Below are 26,694 nucleotides of genomic sequence, written 5' to 3' on the forward strand. Positions count from 1 at the left end.
TTAATTCAAGTGTTAGGCCGATAGCCATCCGACGATAATGGTTCCCCTACACCTCCTGCTACCATGTATGAGTCGAAGGAGCATTACGATCCAGAAGAACTTGGTGGTGGTCTCTTCAATAACACTCTTGACGTAATTTAGAGCTTTTGGTCTTCGTTACAAAAAAAATAAAAGTGTTAGGCAAGAATGGAATGTAAAATCTATTCACGAGATTGATAAGGTTTGATCGACAGTCCAACAGTTGGGTCTTACACCGAACAGCAGAACGGTGCACTCTATCCCGTTAGATTCGAGTGGCTGTATATACCATCAACCACTGCTCCATTCATTCTCTACGGGTACGGAACACTGAGTTCAGCTTTTTCCAACAGTTACCTTGAGAAAAAAATGGAGCAATGATCTGGTATCTGACTTGCCAATTCATTTCGTAACCGACATGCGTCCCGGTAAAAGATCAGTTTGCAGCCGTCTTCTCTTGCATTCACTGGACTATCGCTTTTTTTTTTTTGTATATTTTATTTTCACTTCTTTATTTACACCTCCTTTTTGCCAAAACAGTCAAATAATGTCCACCCCGTGTAACAATAGTGTATGAGATGAGGAAGTCAGTCGTCTTGGTCCAGCTCGACCGGGATCCTGTTTCTTGTTTTTCAATTACCAGAGGCTTCCTTTGATCTCACCGTAAAGAAGAGCCCGGTATATAAAAGGCAAGTTAGCAATCAACAGGCAGGCATTGTGCTCGAATGCAGCTCTCCGGCTGACACTGCAAGCGCCAGGCTGCTCTGGGAATATAAGAGGTGGGGGAAGGGGATCGGACAAGATGGAGAATTCGAGCAACCAGCATCCGGCAACATGTTCCCTACATTCATGCCTATTGAAGCAACTAGGTCAATTATTAACATGAGTACACGATGCAGCTGCGCTCCAATCATTCTCTGTCCTTCCCTACAATGAATGGCTTTTGTATTTTCTCTTTCTAATCTGTGCGCTGTTTACAGACTTGGGAGTCGGGGCTATTTTTGGACCTGGCCTTCATTTGTTGTCCTGGCCATTGTGAAACCTTTGCAACTGCTTCCTATTGTGGAAACCTAAAAAGTATGCAAATTCCCGGAATGTAAGGATGGTGTTCACTCCTTTTTATATTTTGGAGGGGAAATTTGTGAGAACACCAGAAGTGAAGCAATTGCCGATAATACTTTGCTGAGGTCATTCTCTTCCTTTTTTCTTAGACTTTAATGGCTACATTCACATACTTGTGTTTCACGGTTCACCATTCGAGACAGTGTGCTGGTGTCCTGACCCAAACTCAACAGTTATCTAGGTGTATATGAGACAGCTGAGTTCGGGTTAGGAGATCCATGTCCACTCCAGAAATTGCAATCCGTACACAGACCTAGTAGATTAACGTTGGCCAAACTTGCTGTTACCGATAGGTCCGGCCAACAGGCTGTGTGTGATGGCCTCTGACTCTTTGCGGACTATAGAGTTCTGCAGCTGCCCAGATGTGGCTGGTGCTACAATCAGTGTTGTGTATGGTGCCATCAAAAGGATTGAACACGATTTTGAAAAGTCTATCATAGATATGAGGCTCTACAACCTGTGAAGAACCAACAGTCCTACTAGGCCAGTTAATACATGAACCTGGAATTTTGCCTTCGAGCTACGTCCATGCCAAGCAGTACCACGAGTGCTTAAAATGTGCAGGGCTTTCATGTGACATCTACGAGAGTTGTTGTCAGGCACTTAATCCAACGTCTTATTTACCTTTTTATAGAGAAGAAAATAGACATATCTGATCGTGATCTCCTCCCGATAGTCTTTCTTACTTCTCCCCCCTTCCCCTCCCTCCCCTCCCCCCTTCTCTCTTCCTCTTCTTCTTTTCCCCCTTCTCTCTTCCTCTTCTTCTTTTCCCCCTTCTCTCTTCCTCTTCTTCTTTTCCCCCTTCTCTCTTCCTCTTCCTCCCCCCTTTCTCCTTCTCCTCCTTTTCCAAAGTTTACTTTTTCTATACTGTTCATTCGATATCCAAAAACTCCCACTTCCTATAATTGGCTTCTGTTTTAAGAAAGAAAAAGGAAAACCTTAAAATATTCCAATGCTGCCAAAACCAGTTTCTTCTACAGGTAAAATAAAAGCTTTCAGTGTCCATTGCTTTTTATGTGGACTCTTGGACATAGAGACTAGGAAACCCCCCTTTTTTTTTTTTTTTTTTTATTTTTATTAATAATCTGAGTTGACTCCTATGGGTACAAGAGTGATGTTTGTGTTTTTTTTTATTATATATATATAAAAGTTTAAAAAATAATTGTAAAATATATATATATATATATATATATATATATATATATATATATATATATATATATATATATATATATATATATATATATATATATATATATATATATATATATATATATATATATATATATATATATATATTATATTTTACAATTATTTTTTAAACTTTTATTATTATACATAGAAAATAAGAGCAGTAAAATTCCAACCCGAACTGCATTTCCAAGGTTAAAAATGTTCTGGCGAAGACTGGGGGGAAAAATGAATTTGGTGAACTAATAGATGTAATATGGTGGCAGATATTTTTTAATATTTTTTTTTCAAAAAGTTACATTTTTGCTCAATATGACCATGGTAATTGGTGATCTATTGGTTTTGTAAGCAGATTGGGGAAAAACTACAAGCAATAATGAGCTAATGAGATTTCCACCATCGCAGTGCACAGAATTTGTAACTCTTTTGGCTTGGTATGGGCAGTGGGGGAGTGTGATTTATGTCTCCCGGTTGCCATCAGTTCCTGCTCTACAGTGATTGCTAGAAGGAGAACCTGCCACGTTGCGCTCAGCCTGCAATCAATTACCATTAGTCGCTCAAGTGCCAAGAGGGGTTGGGGAAAAATGAGTAAGTACCAAGACGTTGGCGGAGAATTGTATGTCTGAACCTTGAGGATGGTAACCTTACTGATGAGGGTCTCAAAATTATGTTCTAGTGAAAAGCTCTGGAATATTTGGCAGGCAAAGAATTTTGTTCGGTGGATCAGGTTGTTGGAAACTTGTAGCGTGTGACTTTTTTTTTTTAAGTTTCCAGTATTGCTCTGGCCGGGGATTTCTGAGGAACAGTCATCTATTCCAGGACTAGGATGAAATGATTGTCAGGCTTCTAAATTTTCCAGAAATCACTGCAGAATAAAACCTAGTCTTCCAAAGAATGTTCCACCATTTATCCTAGTTTCTATCAAGGTGTGCTCTAAAGACCTCAAGGCTTTATGATGAGTTGTATAGACCTGATGAAGTATAGTATCGATTTTGGAAATTGATGTAGATCCAAGATCATGGCCAGAAGAGGAAGTTCTCAACCTGGTGTTGGATGGTGCTCATTCGATGTCGGCAACGTTTTCATCCATGGTATCTTTTGTACCATGCTAAATATTGAGTCACTCCCGAATACTGCTTGTGTAGCTTTCTCATGTTTCAGAAAGATTTTGGGGTCCTATTTTTAGTGGTGGACAACTTGTGGTCTTGGTTCTTGAGATTATCCAAAGTTTCGTCGAAACAAAGAGCCGTTGCTGGGTGTTGGTGAGCCGGAGGCTCATTGTTGGAAATTTAAACCATTTCCCTATTGGTGTGTTTATAGAAAAGATTAAAATCCTTCTAGATTCTAGACCAGGGATGTCCGAAGTTGAAAACTTGGACAAAATCATTTGGCCAACCTAGTCGCGAATCCCGCGTAGCCCTCCCTGCACAATAATGGGCCCCGCGCAGCCCTCCCTGCACAATAATGGGCCCCGCGCAGCCCTCCCTGCACAATAATGGGCCCCGCGCAGCCCTCCATAGCTTTGACTCTCTTGTATGGTTTAGTCATTTCTCAATGGATGATGAAGGCTCAGAACTGTTTGTTTTTTTTTTTTTTTTGTTTTTTTACGCATCTACGGGATACGATGCACCAGCGCAACATCGTGGTTAATATTCTTTTAATCCGAAAGGTATTTTTTTGTGATCCTATATCCTTCAGCACAAACACACAGCTCCCGTCGCGTCGTCTATTCTTCGGCCTCCGCACATTAGATGGAACCGGTTCTTGTTTAATAATAATAATGGCGCTCGTGGCTGTTCCTGTGAATGAGCTCATAGTGTTATAATTACTGCAAACTGTGAGTTCAGATTAAATAAGGAAGGTAATATTATAAGCAGAATGACTCCTTCCACTTAAAGGTTTCCTCCTGTTGTACAATAATCATTTACTTTTCTACAATGCACTAAATCCCTGAGCTGACCTGGTAATGTAGTAGTGTAGTTCAGCTCGGGATCTAGATTTCTTCATAAAGCTTAATGCAAAAAGGAACTTAGCCAATCCCTGGGTTATGGAATAATTTAAAAAGATAAGTGCTATTGGTGATGAGGAAATACATTTGTAGGACCGTGATCCCGTGGGAAGGTCTGTATTCGATTGCCACTGGATAGGAGCCCTGCAAAATGCCTGCTATCAATCGTAATCCTCTACTGATGTTAGTTGGCTTGGCGCCATGTTGTTTGTGCTTCATGATGCAAACTATGACGTCACGTCAGACTGGCTAATCCAAAGGGAACCACAAATGATGGTAGGAGGTCCTTCACAGGGCTGTAGAGTAGTGACCTTGCCGCTGGACCAAGATTCAGAACCATAAATAATGGCAGGAGATCCTTCACAGGGCTGTAGAGTAGTGATGCCACTGTACCAAGGTTCAGAACCACAAATGATAGTAGGAGGTCCTTCACAGGGATATAGAGTAGTGACCTTGCCGCTGGACCAAGGATCGGAACTGCAAATGATGGCAGGAGCTCCTTCACAGAGATGTTTAGTGACCTTGGCGCTGGACCAAGGTTTGGAACTATAAGTGATGGCAGAAGGTCCTTCACAGGGCTGACCTTGCCACTGGACCAAGGTTCTGCAAATCAATTCTGCCTCTATAAAAGGGGGATGTGCCCAAGTGCTGGGCTCCAGGAAGCCACTTTCATTGAAAGACTTCTACGTAATGGAAGGTTAAAGATGTACTAGGATATCCAAAGAGAGATAAACTTGTAGGCAAGGTTTGTGGCAGAAAATTGGTCTTTTGAACTGGTTTTGACAGTGACTGCCATTATGTTGTGTTGCTTTGGCCAAAGTCTTTAGCTACAGGACAATTACAAACAGGTTATGGAAAGCCTTGATGGGGTTCGTGGCCATTGTTGGGTCATTAATGATTGGAGGTCCTTAAACAAATTATGGAAAGCCTTGCATTGATTCGTGGCTACCATCGGGTCATTGATGATTGGAGGTCCTAAGTGGTCATAAATCATTAACTGGATCAATCCAATTTACCATCTCTACCTATGGGCACGTTTCCACAGCTGAACTTTTTGGTTGATGGATTTTATCCCCAAATTTGGTATACTTTTCCAATAATAGTTTTGGTAAGAACTTACAGATGACACACAGGCCAATAATAGAGCTCTGGAAATGTGCCCTACAGCTTTCTCCATCCTTATGTTCTCCTGCTATCTTTTCTTAGACTTTATATGTTTTTGACTTCTTCTTTTTTCCCCCTCCAAAATTTCTAATGACTCGTGTGATATTGTCATCAAATCAAAATCCTTGAGAATTTAAGACTTTGATAACTATTCGGAAACTCTTAGTCTTCTTGCCAATCTATGTGTATGGTTAAATGATACTTGGGTCGTATCCTTCGAACTGCATGTGGCACATCCTGAACCCGTTTTGCTAACTGATCTCATGCATGTGCAGATTGGGTAATCCCATCATTCTGACATGTTCATTATATGACAAAGCGGGGCACTCGGTACTGCATGTTTTGACTCCTAGACTGTTCTCTACACTGTTTGCATGTTTTTAGTTGTAGATGCATTTAATTATACTAATGTTGGGTTTTTGCTGGGGGGGAATATGGACTAAATTGGTAGGCTACAGAATTGCTATGTTTCTCTCGTACCCAGAACACGCAATGCAGACGCAGACAAACGCAGGAGCCATCGCCGGGGGGGTAATTGGGGGGATTCTGGTCCTACTCCTTCTGGCTGCCATCATCTTCATCGTCATCAAGCGAGGAAGCCTACAGAGCAAGAAGGATCGTGGGACTTACAATCAAAAGCCTAGAGCTTTCGGCACCAACAAACAATCAGAGCAGTTCACCTACCAAGATGACGGCGAGTTGGACAAACCCCTCAAAGGTGGCGTACCCATGAGAGACAGTGGATTAAGCCCTTCATTGGGAGATGAGGACTATGATGAGGAGGAAGAGGAGGAGGAAAGGATGAAATACAAAGTTCTTGAAGATGACGAGGAGGAAGAACGATTCAATGAGGTGGGGCCCATGTTGCAACTTAGACCCCATCATCCGATTGACTCTTACCTGGATGATGACATGGAGTCACAGACTGATGGCTCTATCATCTCCAGGACTGCTGTGTATGTGTGACCAGTAGAGTTCAGAACTAGAGGACTACCCAATATTAAGCACCTGGACTACGGAGTACTTATATCCGACCCAGTGATATGAAATATGAGTCTGTGGAACTCTATGCATCCTTGTCCCACCGTCCACCTGGACTTTATTTAACCTCATTGACCATCCATGAGCCATTCGGACTGCAATGTACATATGCATTAGGATTTACCACCTTCATTTAACTTTTTGCTCTTCAGCCAGGTATGTGTAATCCCCTTCACACACCCAAGTATATACAAACATTGCCTAGGCTCAATTTCCTTAGATACACTCCATTAAACTGTGGTGATCCGGTAGACCCCCAGGTAGTCCCGTCACCTGCCCACTAGACAGCCAAGATCTTCTACTCTTCTTCTTTCCACAGAACATCCAGGACTTTTCAGACTTATGACTGTTTTAAATATGGACCTCCCCCATTTTACTGGACATTTTTTTGATACCCCTCATTATTTCAGGGGGCTGGGTAAGGTATAGGGGACCTTACCTATAAATTTGTGCTGCCAGGATATAATTGCCACTTGAAGTTTTTTCTGGGAGGTTTTCAGCCAAGTGTGCACTGGAGTTTTTTTTTTTTTTTTTTTCTCTCTCAAAGGGGTTTGCACTAATTGAATAATGGAAGAATGAACTTTATTATGGATTAATATGAAGAAAATTGAGCCTTGAGATGATGGGGGAGGGAGGATTTGGGGTTTTGTTTTGTTTTTTTCATTTTGCATTTTTGCTTTTATTTTTTTTGTATTTCTGTAAGAAAATGAAGAAAAAATTTTAATAAACATCATATAAAAAGTTCTGTTTTTTCTTTTTTTTAATTGAAAATCTGCAACAATTTTACAAAAATCGTAAAGACCAATCCCAATTTTTAATATACGTGCCATGTTGGGTTGATGTATGTTAGGCCAGTTTCACATATCCAACTTTCACGATTCGAACACAGATCGCGATATCTGGATCGGTCTATAGCTCGTGACCCAAACTCTATAGTCCCATGTATTCTAAGGAGATGGTAGAGCTTTGGTCTGGAGAGTTGGTTGTTCTAAACCAACGTTCCTCAACTCCAGTCCTAAATAGCCACCAACAGAGCATGTTTTCAGGTTTTCCTTAGTATTGGACATGTGATATTAATTACCTGCACAGGTGATGATTCCAACATCTGAGCAATACTAAAGAAATCCTAAAAACATTCACTATTGGTGGCTCTTGAGGACTGGAGTTTGGGAACACTGGTCTAGATATTGTGGTCCTTCCATGGGCCATGAAAGTTGTGTGTGTGAAGTTTTGGCTTTATTCTGAATTGTACTTCTAGAAAATCTTGGCAACTATTTTCGCCCCTACGGACTTGTCCTAGAACTGTTGAGAGATTCTTTTGACCAGTGAGAAGTTGTCCATGTGCCCAGATGCCCGCTAGAACAAGACCAAACGCTGCTCTCCACCAAGACCATAGACTGACTCAGATGTTCTGAGCCCATCTTCAGTCTTGGGGGAAAGTCGCCTAAACGTTTCGTCCCCTCTGTTTTAAACATCGGGCCATCGGCACATGAACACACACCAATCAAAACCTCCGACGTCAGACACGTCAAAGATTTTTTGAAGGCTGTTATTCTTTAAATACCGGTCACTGGTGTAACAGCCGTTGCTCTTCTGAATGCGGCGTTGTTTTTCCTTTTTCCTGCACCTCTCCGTTCCCGATAGAAGTCCCCCCTTTTCCCTGTACAGAAATCTAATGTTTTCCTCCAAATGGGTGTGGTCCTCAAGATGACTCCCATGAGTAACTGACCACACCCACTTGTCTAAAAGGACTAGATTTATATACAGGGAAAAGAGGGCATATCTCAGGAATGCAGAGGCACAGGAACAAGAGAAAAACGTCTCCGGATTCAGGAGAACAGCGGCATTTACACTAGGTAAAAAACAAAAACTTAAAGAGGACATGTCACTTACCATAAATTTTTATATATATATAAATATATAAAATAATATATATAAAATAATATAATATAATTTTTACCTGGTGTAAACGCCGCTGTTCTCCAGAATCCAGCAATGTTTCTCTCTTATCCCTGCGCCTCTCCATTCCGGAGATATGACCTCTCCTTTTTCCTGTGTATAAAGCTAGTCACTTTAGACAAGTGGGTGTGGTCAGCAACTCATGTGGGAGTTATCTTGAAAACCACACCCATTTGGAAAAAAACATTAGATTTCCATACAGACAAGAGAAGGGCTTGTATGAAGAACGGAGAGGTGCAGGAAAAATTGGTGTTTTTCGCCAAATGGGTGTGGCCCTCAAGATGACTCCCATGAGTAACTGACTACACTGACTAGATTTATATATAGGGAAAAGGAGGGGGCATATCTCAGGAATGGTGAGGCAAAGGAACAAGAGAAAAACAGCGCCGGATTCAGGAGAACAGCGACATTAACACCAGGTAAAATAAAATTAATTAAAAAGAGGACGTGTCACTTAGTCTTTTTATTTCGATTTATTTTTACCTGGTGTAAATGCCGCTGTTCTCCTGAATCCGGAGACATTTTTCTCTTGTTCTTGCGCCTCTGCATTCTTGAGATATGCCTCCTCCTTTTCTCTGTATATAAATCTAGGTTTTTTTTTTACAAGTGGGTGTGGTCAGTGACTCTAGTGAGAGTCCTCATGAGGACCACACCCACTTGGAGAAAAACAGATTTCTATACTGAGAAGAGGGGAGACTTATATTGGGAACGGAGAGGCGCAGGAAAAAAAGAAAAATGTTGCCGGATTCAGGAGAACAGCGGCAATTACATCAGATTATAAAATATCATTTATATAAATATCTTAAAATTACTACATAAATGATGGTAAGTGACAAGTCCTCTTCTTAAAGTATAAAAGGTCCAGTTTAGACATGGCATTGCCCTCTACCATTGGTTGTCTGTATTTGCAGCTCAGCCCCGTTAATTTAAAAAGGACTGATCTGCAGTACCCAACACAGCCTGTACATAAGAGTGGCGCTGTTTTTTCTTATCTCACACGGTCTCTTCTATATTTATCTACCTGGAAATGTTTTAATGGTTTTATGCTATGATCTAGTAATTACACATGTATAATTGAGATGACGTTACAGGGCGCGTTCCTGACAGCCTTTCATTCTAATGAAAGACATGGTGGTTGAAGGCCGCAATAGATGTAGAGTAATGGTATAAAGAAGGTGAATATGAAGAAAACATGAACTAGAAGAATATAACCAGCTCCATGGAGAAATTACAAACTAACCGATGGATATATTTGTTACTCACCACTGAGTTAATGGCCATTCCCCGAATAGTAAGTTGTTCCAATGGGGAATAGCTTGCAGAATGCTAGGAGTCCAAATGCTTGGGATTTCAAGATATCCCCCTCAATTCTTCGTCTCTAGGACTGTCAAAGCTGAATACAGAGCTCCTCTATTTGTTTTAGTCCCATAGACGATGACTGGAGGGGGATGTCTTGAGATCCGAAGTTGCACCTCAGCCGATCAGTAAGCTGTTCCCTATTGTCACGCTTGATGCTGGGTGATGGTACTGCGGCGAGCTGAAGTGGATTGACTGGACCACAGGGGGACCCCGGGTTAACCCCTTTAGTAGGAGGGGCTTGACTGTACCCACCACGAGGCGGATGCCAGGTACCACTCTCGGGGAAATGACTGGGCCTGTGGCAGCTGACCACCAGGACAGGTAATGGACTCAGGAATAGACTGGTATAGGTGGGGTGACTTAATGGTGGGCACGGCAGGGGTACACAGGTATGGGAATTCAGGATCTGACAACTAACTAGGTAGCAGACTGACTAACTAGAGGTTTTGCGCAGGCACCTTCCCTAATGGGAGGGTGCCTTCAATACACCGTGCCTCTCAAAGAAAGGCTGAGAGGAGTTTCCTGGAAACTGCACACCGGCTCTTTAAGAGGAGGGTTAGTGTGTGTGTGTGTGTGTGTGTGTGTGTGTGTGTGTGTGTGTGTGTGGGGGGGGGGGGTCTTGGGTGCACTCCTGGGAACCCTGTGTGGCATGTACAGGGCCCTGGAGGGGAAGCAGGCAGCAGAACATGTGGATGGCAGTTGGGGGGACGTCGACGTCTCTGCAGAGACGCCTGTGCTACACCTATTCTGTTAACCAGGTATAACTTACTATTTTGGGAAACCCTTTAAGAGTGGATTGTTCAGAACTATTAGTTTTGGGGTTTTTTTTTTTTTTTTTTTTTCTTCCCAACTATGGGCCTAACAACTAACTGGCAGGTAGTTGCTAACAGTGTTCCTGATCTGCCCGGCACAGATCTCTGCCAGCACTGAACGGTCACAGACCTCTCCTGATTCTGTTGCTTCACATCAACAGAGCAGCTCTTTTTCTCTTCTGCTCTATCGATGGACATGTGGACATAATGCTGATTGACAGTTGGCTCCCTGCACTTAGGCAGCGGGGAGCAAGATGTCAAAGTGCAAGGAGCCAACTATCGGCATGATGTCGGCAATCAGTCCCTATCCACAGAGCAGAAGAAAAGAAGCTTCCCTGTTGACGTGACATCAGTGGAAGCCGTAGGAGCCATCTGTGACCACTTTGTGCCGAGCAGAAGAGGAAGGTAGGTAGCAACTACCTGCCTGTTAGTTCTTGGGCACATTAAAAAGGGGTTTTATTTTTTTACAAAGTGTTTTCCCAAAATAGTAAGTTATCCCCTTTCCACAGAATAGGCCATAGCTTATTGATCGCTGGAGGTCCAAGCACTTCAGCTCTCGAGACGCCCCCCTCCATTCACTGGAGAAAGCCAAGTACAGAGCTCCTTGGACCATGAATGGAAGGGGATGTCTCAAGATCCCAAGCATATTTAGACCCCCAGAAGCCATTCCCTATCCTGTGGATAGGGGATACGTACTATTAAAATAATCTGATACAACTCCTTTTTAAGGATATGTGCACACTGATTTTTTTTTCCAGAGTTTTTGGAGCAATAATTGGTCTCCAACCAAAAGTGGTTGGGTAGGATTGGTGAAATATGGCTGCCCATACGTCTAGTCTGGTCTTGCAGCTCGGCCTCATTATAGTGAAGGATATTGAAGTGCAGTACCATATATAACCTGGGGGCTGAGGTGGCGCTGGTTTTGGGAGAAAGTGTTACTTTTGAAGTTACAACCCTCCCACGTAGATCCGGAGGGGTTTGAGACTGTCTATGCTGTGTCATAAAAGTTCTCATGCGGAGACCACACACATTACCAAAAAGAGAGAAACAAAACAATGAGTGACTGGGAAACCATGGTCTATTGTGTTTTTGGTTTTTTTTTGGGGGGGGGGGTTCTGGGTGGGGGAGGCGGTTGGCACCACATTCATTTTTGCAAGAAACAGATTTCTCTTCCTATAAAACGTTTGATGTTGTTCGTGGAAATTACGACTTTGATACAATTCTCTCCAGGTTTTCTCATAATGGTGTTGAGTGTCATAAATAATCTAGGGATTAAATAATGTATAATTGGTTGTGAAAGGGTGAAGGCGACACTTACATAAACCTGTGTCTTTTGTTCACACCCACAAGTGTTTTTTGTTTTTTCACAGTGGATTTCACAAATTCAGGGTCCACAGCATAAAATTGACATCAAAAGGGTGTCAAAGATCTCTAGAAGTGCGGGGGTTTCATGGTTTTGATGCTGATTGCGCCTAAATTCTCTGAAATGTGCTTCCGATTCATGAAAAGGAGTTTCCAGATCCGTGTGCATCCAAATATTTCTAGTTACACATTGGAAACTGAATCTGTCATGTCGGGGCCCAGGATTTGCGCTATTGATTGGCGATCCCCGTGTGTATGCGCTAGCAACACAAACGTGATTTTTGTAAAGGTGTTTTGTTTGTTTTTTTTTTTTTTTGTTTTTTTATTATATTGTCTTCCTTTTTCATTCCGCCATTTCCTCTTACTCGTTTATTTTTCTTTTCAGTTACCCTCAAACCCTTCTTTCTTTACTACATTTATTTTCTTACCCACTCTGTTGGTTCATCTGTTTTTTTTTCCTTTTTTCACTCTTTGCCCTTTTTTCTCACTCTTTGCCCTTTTTTCTCACTCTTTGCCCTTTTTTCTCACTCTTTGCCCCTTTTTTCTCACTCTTTGCCCCTTTTTTCTCACTCTTTGCCCCTTTTTTTCTCACTCTGCCCCTTTTTTTTCTCACTCTGCCCCTTTTTTTTCTCACTCTGCCCCTTTTTTTTCTCACTCTGCCCCTTTTTTTCTCACTCTGCCCCTTTTTTTCTCACTCTGCCCCTTTTTTTCTCACTCTGCCCCTTTTTTTCTCACTCTGCCCCTTTTTTTCTCACTCTGCCCCTTTTTTTCTCACTCTGCCCCTTTTTTTCTCACTCTGCCCCTTTTTTTCTCACTCTGCCCCTTTTTTTCTCACTCTGCCCCTTTTTTTCTCACTCTGCCCCTTTTTTCTCACTCTGCCCCTTTTTTCTCACTCTGCCCCTTTTTTCTCACTCTGCCCCTTTTTTCTCACTCTGCCCCTTTTTTCTCACTCTGCCCCTTTTTTCTCACTCTGCCCCTTTTTTCTCACTCTGACCCTTTTTTCTCACTCTGACCCTTTTTTTCTCACTCTGACCCTTTTTTTCTCACTCTGACCCTTTTTTCTCACTCTGACCCTTTTTTCTCACTCTGACCCTTTTTTCTCACTCTGACCCTTTTTTTCTCACTCTGACCCTTTTTTTCTCACTCTGACCCTTTTTTTTTTTTTTTACTCTTTGCCCTTTTTTCACTCTTTGCCCTTTTTTCACTCTTTGCCCTTTTTTCACTCTTTGCCCTTTTTATCACACTCTTTGCCCCTTCTTCTTTTTTTTTTTTTTTCTTCTTCCTTTGTCCCACTGTCATTTCTCTCCTTTATTCCTCTTTAGCGCCTCTTTTCTCTGTCCCTTACCCTCTATTATTTCCCACGCTTTCTCTCCTTTCTAACTCCTACATTACCTTACTCTTCCCCCCTCCCACTCCACCCTCATCTGTCCCTTACTCTCCATCTTTCTCCCTTTCATGTTACCTTACTCTTCCACTCTTCTCACTCCTTTCTTCCCTCTGTTCCCTAACGTTATTCTTTAGTCCTCCCTTCTGTTCCTTACTTTCTCCCTCCTCCCTTCCCTCTATTCCTTTAATCTTACCCTCCTCCCTTTTTTTTTTATTTTTCTAGCTTCTCCCTTACTCACGCTTCTCACTCCACCTTTCCCCTCTTCCTTTACATTTTCCCTCCCTACTTCTACCTCCCTTACTTTTTTTGCACTCCTCCTATTCCTCTGTTCCCTTTCTCTTCTTCCTCCTTTTCCGATTTCCTTACACTTAATTTTCACACTGGGTTTTTTTTTTTCTTATCTATGTTGATTTTGAAGTGGATCCATTCGAAAATCCATCTCAAAAGCTCATTATTTTGTATACAAAACCTATCCATTTTTTTTTTCCCAAATTAGATTTTGAAAATCATTGTTGGGGGGGGGGAATATCAACATGTCCTTTTTTTTTTTTTTTTTTTTTTTTTTTTTTTAATACGAATTCCACAAGGAACAAGGAATCCACGACAATATTGACATTAAAGTCAAGTCTTCTAGGAGAAAAAAAAATAAGAAACAACCCACATGGGGGGAAAAAAGCTTCACAAACCTGATCAAGAATGAGGAAAAAGAAGTGCATTTCTCCTGAAAATCCCGTCCAAAAACCCCACTCAACCTTTCTTGTTACGCTTTCCTCTCCTCTGTCCTTCACCTTCTAACTCTTCCTCCTTTTCATCTCACTTTTCCTTTCTCTTCCTTTTTTTACTTCTGTGTTCTTCCCTCTGTTATGTTCTTTTTCCCTTTTTGCTTTCTCATCTTTTTTTTTTTTTGTTTTTTTCACTCTGTTCCTTTTTTTTTTATTATTTTTTTTAATTTGTTTTTCACTTTTCCTTTTTTTGTCTCCTCTGTTCCTTTTTATTCTTCCCTTTTTTTTCTTTTTTTTTTCTCCCCTTGCCTCCTTTTTCTTTGTTTTCCCCTCTTCCTTTTCTTTGTTCTCCCCTCTTGCTTTTATGTTCCTGTGTTCTCCCTTCTTGCTTTTCTTTGTTTGTTCTCCCCTCTCCTCCTTTTTCTGTGTTCTCCCCTCTTGCTTTCTTTTTCTTTGTTTTTCCTTCTTGCTTTTCTTTTTCTTTGTTCTCCCTTCTGTCCCTTTTTTTTTTTTTTCCTTTTATTCCCCCCCCTTTTTTTTACACTATGACATATAACTTGGCTTAGCCTCGTTTGTAAGACATTTTTTCCTTAAAACACCCAAAAAGCACTCAGGTTGACATTAGTGGCACGTCCGTCATCTTAATTGTCGTGTTGTATTGATCTGTCGGGCAGATGTCAAGTTATCTATCTAGTAAAGGAAGTAAATTCCTCTTTCTATGAAAATAAATCCCCAAATCAATTATCTGTCTCTTTTGCGATCTGCCATGAAATACAAAGGAGTGGGGAATCTGGATCAGACCAGTAGCTATTAGTGCAGAATGGCCTCCGTCATTAGCCCCACAAATGAGATGGCTTCCCTTTTTCTTCTTCTATGTAACTCGCTCAATCAGTGACTTTAAGCTCTTTCTGGCTTTTCTGACAATTCCAGGCTGTGAACAATTAAGAAACATTAAGTGGGGACATTTGCTAAGAAAATTGGCTTACATTTATCAAAATGATCAAAATCGGGGGATGGAATAGCGCCACTTGTGGCCATGTGTGGTATTGCAGCTCAGATCCATTCAAAGTGATGACAATTTATTTCTGTAGCACCAACATAATCCTCAGAACTTCACAATTCAGATAGATACAATGCTAAGGACATATGGTGCCCAGATTTTTTATTATAATTCTTTAATATAATCTGTTTTATTAACATATATATATAATTGTAAAAATATACAAATTAAAAATTGATTATATAAAATATAAATATATTTTTCAATTTTATTATGATTTTTCAGTATTTTTATTTTGCTTATTGTTACTATTTTTTCATAATCCATTTAATATTTTTAAGGATTTAATTTTGTATGTAACTATTATATATTAATAATCCATTTTATTATATTCAGTATTTTATATTGTATATTGTCACTATGATATATAATTTTTTTTTTTTATAATCCATTTTACATTTTTCAGTATTGTATATTTTTACTATTTATTATTTTTTTATAATCCATCTTATTAACACTTTTTTAGTATTTTATTTTGTATATTGTTAATAAATAAATATATATATATATATATATATATATATATATATATATATATATATATATATATATATATATATATATATATATATATATATATATATATATATATATATATATATATAGTAACAATATACAAAATAAAATACCCAATAGTGTTAATAAGATGGATTATATATATATATATATATATATATATATATATATATATATAATATATATATAATATATAATATATTCACTATCTTTTTTTTTTTATAATTTATTTTATATTTTTCAGGATTGTATTTTGTATATTGTCACTATTTTTATATATTTTTTTTTATAATCCATTTGATAATTTTTCAGGATTTTGTATATTGCTAGTATTTTATTTATATTTTTTAGAATATCCATTTTATTAACATTTTTCAGTATTTTATTTTTGATTTTATTTTAGTGAATGTCCATAGCCTACAATCCAAGGCTTCTTTTTGGTATCTTATGAAAACGAAAAATGAGTGTTGAACCAGGTCTAAGAGGTTCAGATTTTTTTTTCTTTTTTGATAATGATGAAATACAGGGATGAATTGATAGGTATCCAGTAGTATACAGCTCTATAAAAGCTGAACTAGAGATGACACTCTTAGAAGGCCAGGCAGTAATAAAGTGGCCCCACTTCTTTCTTGGAATTAACCACTTGAGGCTATTTCTCTCCTCGTCCCCTCCCACTGTTCCCCCAAGCTTCTTAAGACACTTGAGGAATTATATGTACTGGCTGAATTCAATGTTCAGAGAACGTAAATAGGATGGATAACAGGGACTTTCCATTATTAGAGGAAAAAAATAATCAAGAGGGTCACTTGAAGTGAACTACGAAAATAGGCAAACTGGTGCTGTTTCTAGGTAAAAATTCTGGACAACCCATTAGCTGAAAAGCTTTCTTCTTGGAAAAAGACTGATCTTTCATGTTACAAGTACATCCAAAAGAAAAAAAACCTACAATATCTCTTGGGCAAAATGTGGGCCAAGATCCCACTAACTACCATGCAAGAACCTTATGAATCATGGGCAACTGCATGTTCTAGGCTATGTAGAACATGCCGTTGCCCATGGTCCATAAGGTACTCACATAACTTGGTAGTTGGTGGGATCTTGGTACACGATTTGCCCTAGAGATCTTTTACATTTTGATTGCATTTCGAATTTTCAGAAGATGTTCAGCAGCCATGATGGAATATAGGAGCCTCCAAGCTGCAAAATTGGGCCATGTAGATTCATAATTTACCCTCAGTGCTCCGTTGTATAGCCTTTGCTCCGAGGTTCTACGGAACTGAACCTAGACCATTGGTGAACTCTTTGGCAATCTAAATCCAATTAAATCCAACAGAAGAGGTTGGTGGAGGTTTCTGGATCTTGTGATTACATCTGGATCCACCAAAAATAGAGCTAAATCAGTATCCGAAGCCATAATGTAATATAGGGGCCTTCACGCTGCAATATTGGGCCAGGTAGATTCATACTATACCCTTATGGCTCCGTTCTAAAGCCTGTGCCCCTGAGGTTCTGCAGAATTGAACTTAGACCACTGGTGAACTCTTTGGCAATCGAAATCCAATTTGGTCCAACAGAAGAGGTGGGTGGGTGGGGGGCTTCTGGATCTTGTGATTACTCTGCACTCACCCAAAATAAAGCTATGTCAGTATTAGCAGCCATGATGTAATGTAGGGGCCTCCAAGCTGCAATATTGGGATAGGTAGATATATACTTTCCCTTCACTGCTCAGTTGTAAAACCTGTGCCCCTGAGGTTCTACGGAACTGAACTTAGACCACTGGTGAACTCTTTGGCAATCAAAATAAAAACAAAATCAAATTGAGTCCAACAGAAGAGATTGGGGGAGGCTTCTGGATCTTGTGATTACTCGGCACCCACCCAAAATAGATCTACGTCAGTATCGGTCTTGGCTAAATTGAACATTTAAGACTACAGTGGGCAAATGACCGTTCATAGGAACATCTAAATAAGCTGTAAATCATCCGACAAATGTGCAAACACTTGCTTGAGACATGCAATGATTTCTGTTTAAACTGGAGAAATGTCGTCGATGTATCTGATTGCATTGACGATTTTCCTATCCCCATCACAGTCTTAACCGGCCAGTATCAACTTCTGATCAGCCTGTCTAAATGGATCTGAGGTGGCCTTTCCAGGAGGTTCTTGATCGCTTTGATCTAAACTCTTTTGCAGGTCATACCCTCCTCCATGTAAATCAACGAATGTGCATTATGCAAAAGAAAAATTGTAGACTCATTGCTTTTAGGAGGTTGCAGAAGACAACTGCATATACCTGGGAGATTTGGAAGCTCTTAAAGTAGTTTGGGAGGTTCTTTATTTGGATTGAGCCGGCCTGTATGTTCTAGTGGCTTGAATATTCAGTTTTACGGTTTCTTTAAAAAGTCCTTTGTGGAAGTTTATAAAAGTTTTAATCTTACATACAACTTCCTGGGCACATCCGTAAGATGTGAGGAATTTAGAGAAATGACGAAGTCTCCTTTTTATAATTTACATAAATGCAGGCATACGACATTACCGGCAATCCCAGTGTGAGTCAGTGTCACACTGTTCAACTGAAACTGCTCTTAGAAATCCATTGTGATGGACTTCTCTGATCTCTGGGAAACGATACTTTGCTTTCATATGTGATAATATAAATGATGCCCATGAGTCTATGTGGCTTGGAAGAAAGCCTGAAAAACTGCAGCCTATAAGATGAATAAGTCTGAAGAATCGGAGGATGGTGCGGGCATTGTGCACTCCATGAGTCACCGGCACCTTTCCTGCTCCTTGCTGTTTTCATTTATGACTAAGACCGGCTGTAGACGTAGATCTGGGCAGAGGCGTTGGCTTTACATGTGTACTTGTAGAAGAGCAGTGTTTAATTGGCAAAACTCATGGTAATATTGATTTCGTAGGCCTCTGGTCGCGTTACAGGTTATCACTAGTCACGGAAGTTGGTGACCCGCAGAGTAAAATCGTAAATCCGCTCTTTAAGCGTTTTATTCTTCGAATAGTTTAGATGAGTGGTGTGTATATAGAACAGAGATGAAAGTAGAGGCGAGTAGACAATGGTCTTAAAGGGGTGGTTCACCCATTTTTTTTATTTTCTGTATGAGCTCTACTTACCTTTCTAGGCGTCTTCTCCATTGGCTTCTGTTTCCAGTTCTGGCACTGAGCGGCGCTATGCTGCACGCTCAGTGCCGGTCACATGACCCCCTGGAGCTGTGGCCGCCGGCATCCTCTGACGTCCCGGCATTTCCGGGCTCTCAAACAAGACGGGTACGTCACAGGATGCCGGCGCCACTCAGATTGAGTGACAGGGCTGTGGGCGGTGACTACCTGACGTCACAGCTCAGCATCGAGGGGAGGATCCGGAGGACGTTTGTGTGGAGCCGGCTAAGCGTCCTGCAGAGCAGATGGTGAGGCACGGGGCGCCAGTGTGCAGTACAGGGGGAGGGTTCTTCAGCTGAATCCCCCCCTGCACGTAAGTATGTGATCACACTGTCCACCCGCCCGCTCTGCTGCGATGTCAGGAGAGCGGCCGGTGTCGGGCAGTGTGATCATCTGCTCCTCCCAGCAGCAAGACACTGACAGGCATGTCACCGCTGTGCTCTGCCATCTGTCCTGCTGCATGGGACCAACTGTCTGCACTCTGTCACCTGCATCACGACATTCTTGAGGATTCCCAATAAAAACTCTGAAACAAAAATACACCATAGTCTTGTCCTCCCAAGAGAGATTGTCCTTCATCCTTTGCGATGAGGTGTGTGATCGTATGGACCTCATTGAGGCTAAATATTATTTGAATGAGTAACTATTAGGATGAGAGGGAGGTCTCTTACTTGTCCACTTGAAATTATTACCTATATCCAGTAATGAGACTTCCTTGGCTTTGAAGATGGTGTATGACTCATGAGTGTGTCACGTCCACAGCTTACATCTTGTATTGGAATGAATTTACTTTGTTGATGCTGGAAGGGTTAAGGACTATTTTCCTGCTGGCTTAAATTACTCTTAGCCTTAATCACAACTGCAGCATTTTGTCATCGTGCCCTTCCGCTATTTATATCTACTCCTGGCTTTACTCCATGCCAGTGATAGATTCTCTATACTGCTCATGTTGAAGGAGCTTGTGGTCAGTATAATATACGCCCTTCTGCTAAACCTACTCCTTTCTTTACTCCATGCCGGTGATTCTCTATGCTGACCACGTTGAAGGAGTTCATGGTCAGTATAGTGTTGTTTCATTTGCAGCTGCAAAGTTTCCTGTTAAAGAAACCAAGGAGTGCTTTTTGTTGTCTTTCCCCACCTGTTTGTCTTCCCTTCATTGAGTTGTTTTTATTGTAGTAGTGGGACTAGTGTCTTGCTGACCAACTCACTAGCCAAGGTAAGTTCAGGGTTAGCAAGGGCCTAGCCACGTGACTGCACACGGTGGGGGGGGAGGAGCCGTGTAGGGACGTTGGGGAGCTCAGAGCATATGACAAAAAAGAGGAAAGAAATGTGCTATCCCTTTGTGCATAGCACATTTCTTTCCTCTTCTTTTTTTTTTTTTTGTCATATGTGCATCCCATATGTGCTTGTGGTGATGCCCAAGAGGAGTAGTGCCCTCCGTTGTTCTTTTCCTTTTGGAGCTCAGAGACCAGTCAAACGTGAGTGTCAGGTGGTGTCCCGTCTCCCTATCGCTAGGGCCTTCATTAACATCTTCCATGTTGTCCTACACGTTGGGCATTCCCACGCCCCTGCATGACAATGACATTCCCATGCTATGGATGGATTATATAAATATGGACTCTGAGGCAGAAGTGATAATTAAATGTATGAAGAAAGCGGGGAGAAACTTCTGAGATACCTGCGTAAAAAATTAATGTTGGTCCAAAGGCTCCAATATACATGACATGAGTTGTCTAAACCCACCAATTTTCGAGGGACTATCCAATCATTTGATGTATGACCTCTCCCCTGACATGGAATAGAGGTGTCTGGCAATGGCTTTCTCTCCTCTCTATATTGCAAACATATGAGCACTTGGTTGAGCCAAGAACTTGCGTATGGGGGAGTCAGGGGAGATGGCTGTTGGCCAAACGTTCTTTTGGCAGATAGTTATTTAGTATGTGTCACCAGCTTTAATTACTAACCAATATGGCTTGGTATAGAGGTTGTCCATAAAGGGGTTCTTGCATAACTAAGAATTATAATGACAGGGTAATAGTGTGGCGGGGGGTTCCTTGTCCACGATTCCAATCTCTTGGGGGTTCGTTGTTCATGATCCTCACCTCTTGGGGATTCCTTGTTCATGATCCTCACCTCTTGGGGATTCCTTGTTCATGATCCTCACCTCTTGGGGATTCCTTGTTCATGATCCTCACCTCTTGGGGATTCCTTGTTCATGATCCTCACCTCTTGGGGATTCCTTGTTCATGATCTTCACCTCTTGGGTAGACTGAGGAGCAGCCATATACATCAACTCTCTCTGATGAGGACCTGTATTGCGTTATACAGAGAACACATTGATTTGAATGGAGAGTGTAAATCTTAATTATCCCTGCGGAGGTCATCGGAAGGTGAGATGTCACAAATTAATCAACTGCAGATCGGTGGCAGCAGGATGACACTTTGTGATCACTTTGTCTGGAGAACTTTCCAATGGACTTCCAAAGTGAACAACCCATGGGACAATCAAGGCTGAGAAGATTGTGGTTCTACTAAGAGTCAAAAGTTTTGATTGCCTCATAAGGACAACCCTTAATATGGCATTTCTGCATCATAGGGCCCACCTCTGTTAGCCAGAATGTAGAGTTGGTAACGATTAAGAAGTTGTTGTGATGCTAGTCACTACTTACGGATCGTATAGATGGAAGGGTAGTCAGACAAGCTGGGGTCAGGAGACAGGAGGACATGACCGGACATGGGGAGTAAGCAGAAACGCAGGCAAGTCAGAGACCAAGGGTCAGAATTCGAGGAGAGTACATATTAGGTGGGAGTCACGCTTGCATGTGACTCGTGTGAGTACCGCCCGGACCGGCTGGATTCTCTTCTGCCAGGAGCGGTTCCACTGTATGTATTTCTATGATGCTGACCCGCTCCTGTCAGGAGAGCCGCGGCCGGCCTGGGCAGTGCGATCTGATACTTACACGCAAGTGTGACCCCGGCCTTAGATTCAGGGAGCAGACAGAGATGTGGTGTACTAACTGTCCAAGGTCAGAAGTCAGGAGGTAACAACCAGAACAGGGAGCGAGCAGAGAGGAGTCAAACAATGGTTCAGGGTCAACAAACTTAGATCAGAACACAAGCACAAACACAAGCCAAGAGCACAACTGCTGAACCAGAGAGTACGACTGGCGAGGTTCTGCACAAAGGAAACATGTCACTGCCGGAACTGTAGTTCAGGAAGGCACAGCAAAACATCACCTGTATGCAAGATTCCCTGCACAGAGGGATTGTTACAGTTGTGCTCTTGATGACCCAGCCCATCAAGGTATTACACGAACTGCCATCTAGTGGAATGGCCAGGATGCCCGGCAAGTTTTAATCGGGGATGTGTTCCTTCTTTTCAACTTAAGATGGATTTATTTTACTCTGATCTGGGTTACAATATCAGACGGCAGAATCCTAGTTTGTGTGGAACGGATATGCTAAAGATGTCTACTGAGACAGGATTTTTGTGGAAAGCTGAAAATCTTGCTAAGTTGCTAATGGGCAAAGCTCTGTCTCTTTCTCAGCAGCCATATGTTGCTCCTCTTCGGTGCCCATCACTGGTTCAGCTTGCTGATAATTATCTGGAATAAGCAATGGAATATCTTGATGTAGAGTCTGAGAACAATCCTCTTAATGTTCTCATCGGAGCTGCCAAACTTCTTAGTGCATTTTCTTGGCTAATCAAATATGGATTCTTTTTTTTTTTTCCTTCTTTTTTTGCTGTTTATGCAAGAATTCAGGTAATGGCATCTAACAGGCTTTCTAGTAAATGTGTTTTTTATGTACTATTTTGCCACATTTATAATGCTTTTTGTAGCTATTAATGATAATTATTGGTTTTGCTTGCTCTCCTTTATGGAGGAATAAATGGATCTTGGCTCTTCTCAAAGGTAAGAAAATTCCAACAGGATATCAGTGTCCTCTAAACGCAACATGGTCCGGATTACACATTAGTGGCCAAAATGGCCCTGACTAAGCAATATAAGTTAGGGTAGATAAACGAAGACCACAACAGTCAGTAAATGCTCTGAGCACCCAATCTCATGGAGGAGTCTCCTTCTGAGAATGAAGGGTCCTAGGACAGATGAGTGAAGACCAGAACAGTCAGTAAATTATGTGATCACCCAATCTCATGGAGAAGCTTTCTTCTATAAAACGTTGGGTCCTAGGGCAGATGCGTGAAGACCAGAACAGTCAGTAAATACTTTGAGCGCCCAATCTCATTGAGGAGCCGCCTTCTAAAAATGTAGGGTCCTAGAGCAGATGAGAGAAGACCAGAACAGTCCGTTAATGCTTTAAGCACCCAATGTCATGGAGAGGAGCCGCCTTCTAAAAACGTAGGGTCCTAGGGCAGATGAGCGAAGACCAGAACAGTCAGTAAATGCTTTGAGCACCCAATCTCATGAAGGAGCCTTCTTCTAAAAACATGATGTCCTATACTCATAAATGAAGATGATGACAAAAAGGTCACCTCTCTGTGCCATGGAGGCTACGTTCTGCTATTGTTTTGACTTCTGATTAATTCCAACTGCTTATTGCTAGTGTTTCTTAAACTAGCCATAGACCAGTAGTCTCACGATCGACCAACTATTAAAATGTCTGGACTCTTAAAATATTTGGATTGTCTGAAATGATATCTCAAGTGTATGAAGGTTTGGTGCCGATCTCCTCTAATAGCACCTTCTAGATCTCAGGAAAGTCAGAATGCAGCAGAAAAAAAATATTTTCCACTTTGTCAACTTGATATTTGAGTTCAGTTGAGTTTTCTGGCCTTGACAATTTTTGGTGGATCTTGCTAATATTGGCTTAAAAGGATACTTTACTCAGGAGCACTTGCCTATCCACTTGATAAAAAAAAAGTGCTGGAATGGAGGAGGGGAGAAGGGCCGACTGATCACCACTGACATCCCATGGTCATAACGTTGGCTTAACTCAGATCCCCCATTCTGGTGATTTTGGTGGGAGTCCCATTGGTTGGATCCCTACAGATCTAACATTTTCTTATCTGTCGAGTAGATAGGTGATCAATGCAACTAACCAGAAAAGTTCTTTGGGTTGCTTGAATGTACATCAAGTCATACATTTTCAATCTAGTTAGATGATTCAATTGATATATGAAAGATCGGCCAACAATCTATCCAATATGGATATAAGCCAAAAATCTCTGATGAAAACGTTAAGAAGGATCAAGTGTAGTGTCTTCAAACCGTGACAATCACGTCTCCCAATTGTAATAAACAAGTTGAGCATGGATTTTTATGGGGAAATTGGGTCATGTTAGTTTACAATGGTGCGTTTCGCCTCACCCTTCCTCTAGAACACTCAATAATTTTGCTTCGGCAATATCAACCTTTTCCTGTGGCATTTCTTTGCAACTCATACTTAACCAATTTTATCTAGGTCTTTTGAACACCAACACCATGCAGTCTAGCCTTCTTGCATGAAAGTAGCTTATAATCTGGAATGTTAATATTCTGCTACAATCGTAACGTCATCCAACTGGCCGTTACCAATCTCTTACCTTCCCTCATATAGAAAAACCAAACTCGAGTGGAGCCGGAACCACAGGTGGCATCATCGGGGGAATTATAGCCGGTATAGTTGGTATAGCAGTAGCCACCACCGTGATAATGATCTGCCGACAACAGCGAAGAAATGAGACTGCGAAAGATGACGAAGAGTAAGTGGTGTCATCCCTTAATCTCTGGCTTCTCTTTATTTTGTTTTTTCATCACTATTGGATGAAATCTTGTTATTCTATTCTCATAATTCCCACCACATCCCCCTTAGTTTGCAGATTTTAGAAGACTTCTAATGACCCATACAAGTTCCTTGAGGATTGGAGGTACTCACCAGATTGAGAATAAAGAAGAGCGTTTTGGGGATATGTTTTAACTGGATATTGTCACCAGTGGTCACCACTAATGGTCGGAGGAGTGTACCTCAAATGTAGAGTGTTGTCCTTTTTATGGACTAGTCATTGGGTCAGTTGGAGGATCCAGAGGCACCTCAGTGATTTTTTTTTTTAAGTCTTAAGTCTTAAATGGGATCCCTATGCATTTTAGTCCTTGGAGTGGATGCTACTACTTGGATCCCAGTTTAAATGCCCATTATGTTATAGAAGCATTAGTCAATGGTAGGCTCTTTGGTAATGATTAACCATGAGAGCTCAGTTGAGTCATAAGGACATCAAGTGGTTGGATGTATTACCACACAATTGAGAGCCCATATGTTATTTGCATGAGAACCTCCATTCTATTCTGTTTGTTTTGTAGTAACTATGTCCTCTGATTACAAGATCCAAATTCATCCACTAAAAAATAATACAAGTGAGTTTACTGAAACTATTAGGCCACGTGTACACATTGAGTATTTGGTGAGTTTTATTTACCCCAATACCTGTAAGCCAAATCCAGGAGTGGAACAATCAGTGGAAAAAAGTATAATAGAAACACATGCAGTTCAGCATTTTTAATCCACTCCTGGTTTTGGCTTAGATATACTAATGTAAAAAACCTCACCAAATACTTAACATGTGTACATGGCCTTCAGGTGGCCATACATCTTAGATGGCTGTTGGACAAATGCTCATTTGGAAAAGTTCTGTTGCTCCCAACTCGCCCATATACGTGAATGATTGGTAAGACCCAAGCGTTGACATGTTCTCTATGGGGAGAGTAGAGTAAAGTTGGCCATACATTCGAGAGAACTGTCGCCTGAAGTTTTTTTCACCAACTCCCCCGTACACAAATGCTTGGATCGGTTGAGCATTTGGGTTTTCGATAGGGGTAAATAAGAGAAAACTGCTACCAGACTCCTCTACCCTGGAAACTAAAGGATCGTGCCTTGAAATTCCTAATACCCAATCCTTCTTTTTCCTGACACGTAGATTGTCAAGAGGGTTTGGCCAACTTTCATCTAGTGAGTGTGAAGTCTTAAAGGGAACCAGTCAGGTCCAATATGCACCCAGAACCAAGAGTAGTCCTGAGTGCATATTGCTAATCCCTGCCTAACCATCCCTGTATACCCTAGCATAGATAAAGAGATCTTTAGAAAAAGTATTTCTAAAGATCTTTTACCGTATGCTAATGAGCACGGGGACTAGTCCCCTAGGCATTAGTTCCCTTGCCAATCGGCTCCATTAGCATTTTAGTATGTCCCTGTGGGTGTGCTAACATGCTAATGAATGTGCAGTGTCACAGGATGATCTCACTCCCTTCTCCACCGCCATTGCGGCTGACGCTGGATTTCAGCTCAGTGCGCATGAGCCTGGAGTTTTGGTCATGCACAATACTTCAGTTTGAAGCCAGAACGCGTACCCCCGGCTTCATACAGCGCAAGACCCAAACTCTGGGGTCATGCGCACTGAGCCGAAATCCCCTGTCGGACGCAATGGCGGCAGAGAGGTGAGTGAGATCATCCTGTGACACTGCGTATTCATTAGCATGATAGCATGCCCGACTAGCAAGGGAACTAACGCCCAGGGGTAAAAGATACTTTTTCTAAAGATCCCTTTATGCTAGTGTATACAGGGACGGTTAGGCAGGGATTAGCAATATGCACCCAGAACTGCTCGTGGTTCTGGGTGCATATTACACATGACAGGTTCCCTTTAAGCCACTGCCAGACTTGTGTAGCCAAATATAAAAAGGATCAGCTGTTTAAATTCAGTTTGAATCTGACCGTTTTAAATTCAAACAGTTGGGCTGGGGCGGCGTTCAAACGGTTGGGCTGGGGCGGCGTTCAAACGGTTGGGCTGGGGCGGCGTTCAAACGG

The 26,694-nt window shown here is 41.4% G+C and overlaps 1 protein-coding gene across 2 annotated transcripts in view; it reads left to right on the forward strand.

The window, feature by feature from the left end:
* NECTIN2 (nectin cell adhesion molecule 2) overlaps nucleotides 1–26,694 on the forward strand; it is a 96,612-nt gene that overhangs the window by 47,675 nt on the left and 22,243 nt on the right. Inside the window, exon 6 of one of the 2 annotated variants that reach the window (XM_075327648.1) lies at nucleotides 5,988–7,285. In XM_075327648.1, the coding sequence (XP_075183763.1) occupies nucleotides 5,988–6,469 (482 nt within the window). In that variant the 3' untranslated portion in view covers nucleotides 6,470–7,285. Of the gene's footprint in view, nucleotides 1–5,987; nucleotides 7,286–24,453; nucleotides 24,599–26,694 lie in introns of those variants that run through there. The other variant, XM_075327649.1, reaches the window with a different exon arrangement.

Source organism: Anomaloglossus baeobatrachus, chromosome 11, assembly GCF_048569485.1.
Source record: "Anomaloglossus baeobatrachus isolate aAnoBae1 chromosome 11, aAnoBae1.hap1, whole genome shotgun sequence".
NCBI lineage: Eukaryota > Metazoa > Chordata > Amphibia > Anura > Aromobatidae > Anomaloglossus > Anomaloglossus baeobatrachus.